The 3,746-nt window shown below is 54.1% G+C and overlaps 1 protein-coding gene across 1 annotated transcript in view; it reads right to left on the bottom strand.

Annotated features, from left to right (window-relative positions):
- The window catches only part of zbtb45 (zinc finger and BTB domain containing 45), an 8,604-nt gene extending 6,742 nt beyond the window's left edge, over positions 1–1,862 (bottom strand). Inside the window, exon 1 of the mRNA XM_088922721.1 lies at positions 673–1,862. Coding sequence (XP_088778847.1) covers positions 673–1,734 — 1,062 coding nt within the window. The 5' untranslated portion in view covers positions 1,735–1,862. The remainder of the gene's footprint in view (positions 1–672) is intronic.
- Between the last annotated feature and the right edge of the window lie 1,884 nt (positions 1,863–3,746).

A 3,746-nucleotide genomic window follows, 5' to 3' on the forward strand; every position in this document is an offset into this window, starting at 1 on the left:
TGATCTCCTGTCCCAGCCTGAGGAACAGTGAGCCTGTCTCTCAATAATAATAATACAGTGTGTGATCTCCTGTCCCAGCCTGAGGAACAGACAGCGAGCCTGTCTCTCAATAATAATAATACAGTGTGTGATCTCCTGTCCCAGCCTGAGGAACAGACAGTGAGCCTGTCTCTCAATAATAATAATACAGTGTGTGATCTCCTGTCCCAGCCTGAGGAACAGACAGTGAGCCTGTCTCTCAATAATAATAATAGTGTGTGATCTCCTGTCACAGCCTGAGGAACAGACAGTGAGCCCATCTCTCAATAATAATAATACAGTGTGTGATCTCCTGTCCCAGCCTGAGGAACAGACAGTGAGCCTGTCTCTCAATAATAATAATACAGTGTGTGATCTCCTGTCACAGCCTGAGGAACAGTGAGCCTGTCTCTCAATAATAATAATACAGTGTGTGATCTCCTGTCACAGCCTGAGGAACAGACAGTGAGCCTGTCTCTCAATAATAATAATACAGTGTGTGATCTCCTGTCCCAGCCTGAGGAACAGACAGTGAGCCCATCTCTCAATAATAATAATACAGTGTGTGATCTCCTGTCCCAGCCTGAGGAACAGACAGTGAGCCTGTCTCTAATATTCTCCCTCCTCTTCCTCCTTCCCCCCTCCCCCTCTCACCTGCAGTCTGACCGGCTGCCTCTGCTTGCGGCTGTGGCTGCTGCCGGCACTAGGGGGCGCCAGCGCGCCCGCCGCCCGGTCCCCCCTGTCCCGCTCCCCCTCCCTGTCCAGCGCGTCGTCGTGGCCCAGCGGGGCATCCCCGTACTGCCGCTCCAGGCCCATCGGCGGCCCGCCCAGCCCGTTGGCCGTCCCGCCGCTGTTGGTGGCCTGGGCCAGCAGGTCCCTCAGCTTGTACCGCACGTCGCTGGCGCAGGCCGGGCTGGGCTTGAGCAGCGCCGGCCCGGGCCCGGGCCCGGGTCCGGGTCCGATCCCTCCCCCTCCTCCTCCTCCTCCTCCTCCTCCTCCTCCGCCCATGTCGGCCAGCGAGATCATGGCCACAGGGCTGGGGGTCGGGCCCAGGGCAGAGTCCGCGGCGTGACCCGGGACGCCACCCCCGCCGCCGCCGCCCACCACCAACCCGAATCCGGCGAACGCCGCCTGGTACCCGCCCACGCCCCTCTTCATCGCCGCCGCCCCCCCTCCTCCTCCTCCTCCTCCTCCTCCGGCGGCGCCCTCGTGTTTAGGCGGCCCGGCGGCCGAGGAAGAGGAGGAGGAGGAGGAGGAGCAGGGGGCGGGCGGGGCGGGCGGGGCGCCGGCGCCGGCCCTCTTCTGCGAGATGATCTGCGTGCACTCGTCGATGACCGTCTTGATCTGCAGGATGCTGGCGGCTGTGAGGATGCAGAGGGCCTGCGACTGCAGCACCACCAGCGAGCCGCTGTACAGGAAGTCCACCAGCTGGCGCACGGCCTCGGCCGGCACCAGGGGCGGCACGGCGATCTCCGAGTGGCCCAGCAGCAGCTTGTCCTGGAAGAAGGGGCTGCCGGCGGCCAGCACGCAGGCGTGGGCGCGCAGCGAGGCGTCGTGGATGCGCACGGTCACGTCGCAGAACAGACCCTCCCTCCGCTGGGAGCGCAGGGCCTCCAGCACCGACTGGCTGGAGTTCTGCAGGTGGATGTAGTGCACCGTCTCCGGGGGCGCCGAGGAGGAGGAGGAGGAGGAGGAGGAGGAGGCGGAGGAGGACATGGCGGGGGGGACTGTCTCTCTCTCTCTCGGACCGACCTCAGCACACGGCCAGGAGGGGGCAGGAGACGACCTCCGCTCTGCTGTGGATCGTCCCCCTCGTCAGACCCGCATGGGCAGAGCTCCTCTCTCCCTTCCTGAGCAGAGAGAAAGAGAGAGAGAGAGAGAGAGAGGGGTTCATACAGACACACTGACTGGACACTCCAGTACATTAACACTGCACTGAGAGAGAGAGGGGTTAATACACACACACTGACTGGACACTCCAGTACATTAACACTGCACTGAGAGAGAGAGGGGTTAATACAGACACACTGACTGGACACTCCAGTACACTAACACTGCACTGAGAGAGAGAGGGGTTCATACAGACACACTGACTGGACACTCCAGTACATTAACACTGCACTGAGAGAGAGAGGGGTTAATACAGCCACCCTGACTGGACACTCCAGTACATTAACACTGCACTGAGAGAGAGAGGGGTTCATACAGACACACTGACTGGACACTCCAGTACATTAACACTGCACTGAGAGAGAGAGGGGTTAATACAGACACACTGACTGGACACTCCAGTACATGAACACTGCACTGAGAGAGAGAGGGGTTAATACACACACACTGACTGGACACTCCAGTACATTAACACTGCACTGAGAGAGAGGGGGGTTCATACAGACACACTGACTGGACACTCCAGTACATTAACACTGCACTGAGAGAGAGAGGGGTTAATACACACACTGACTGGACACTCCGGTACATTAACACTGCACTGAGAGAGAGAGAGGGGTTAATACAGACACACTGACTGGACACTCCAGTACATCAACACTGCACTGAGAGAGAGAGAGGGGTTAATACAGACACACTGACTGGACACTCCAGTACATTAACACCGCACTGAGAGAGAGAGGGGTTAATACAGACACACTGACTGGACACTCCAGTACATTAACACTGCACTGAGAGAGAGAGGGGTTAATACAGACACACTGACTGGACACTCCAGTACATTAACACTGCACTGAGAGAGAGAGAGGGGTTAATACAGACACACTGACTGGATACTCCAGTACATTAACACTGCACTGAGAGAGACAGGGGTTAATACAGACACACTGACTGGACACTCCAGTACATTAACACTGCACTGAGAGAGAGGGGTTAATACAGACACACTGACTGGACACTCCAGTACATTAACACTGCACTGAGAGAGAGAGGGGTTAATACAGACACACTGACTGGACACTCCAGTACATGAACACTGCACTGAGAGAGACAGGGGTTAATACAGACACACTGACTGGACACTCCAGTACATGAACACTGCACTGAGAGAGAGAGAGGGGTTAATACAGACACACTGACTGGACACTCCAGTACACTAACACTGCACTGAGAGAGAGAGGGGTTAATACAGACACATTATAACCACATTCCAAATATAACTACATCTGAGAGTATATATAAACATGCATGAGAACATAATATATAAAATATGTGTATGTATACTTCTATAGACAGAACTATAAATACCTGCCATACAGACAACAATCTTTTCGGAAATATTTGTGATATAAAAAACACATCCTGTTTGTTTGTATGAGCAAACGATCACTGAGAAACATTGTGTGCAAAATATACAGTACATACTGATAAAAAGTGGCTTCATACACACATAAACATAGAAACAGATTGTGCCTGAATGAACATATTTCACTACGCATGGCATGTATCTGAGTCTACTGAAAATTATGAATGTGTTTGGTGTGTCAGGTTGTACTGTATTTATATGGGAACATGAACATTAATACCTGTTAATGTATTCACTGCATACTGTATCATAGCGTAGTCCTATAGTCCAGAGATCACTGGTCCAGTCTGGGTCACACTGTACCCCTACAGTCCAGAGATCACCGGTCCAGTCTGGGTCACACTGTACCCCTACAGTCTATAGATCACTGGTCCAGTCTGGGTCATACTGTACCCCTACAGTCCAGAGATCA

The sequence above is a fragment of the Atractosteus spatula genome, chromosome 8 (genome assembly GCF_055471065.1).
Source record: "Atractosteus spatula isolate fAtrSpa1 chromosome 8, fAtrSpa1.hap1, whole genome shotgun sequence".
Lineage (NCBI taxonomy): Eukaryota > Metazoa > Chordata > Actinopteri > Semionotiformes > Lepisosteidae > Atractosteus > Atractosteus spatula.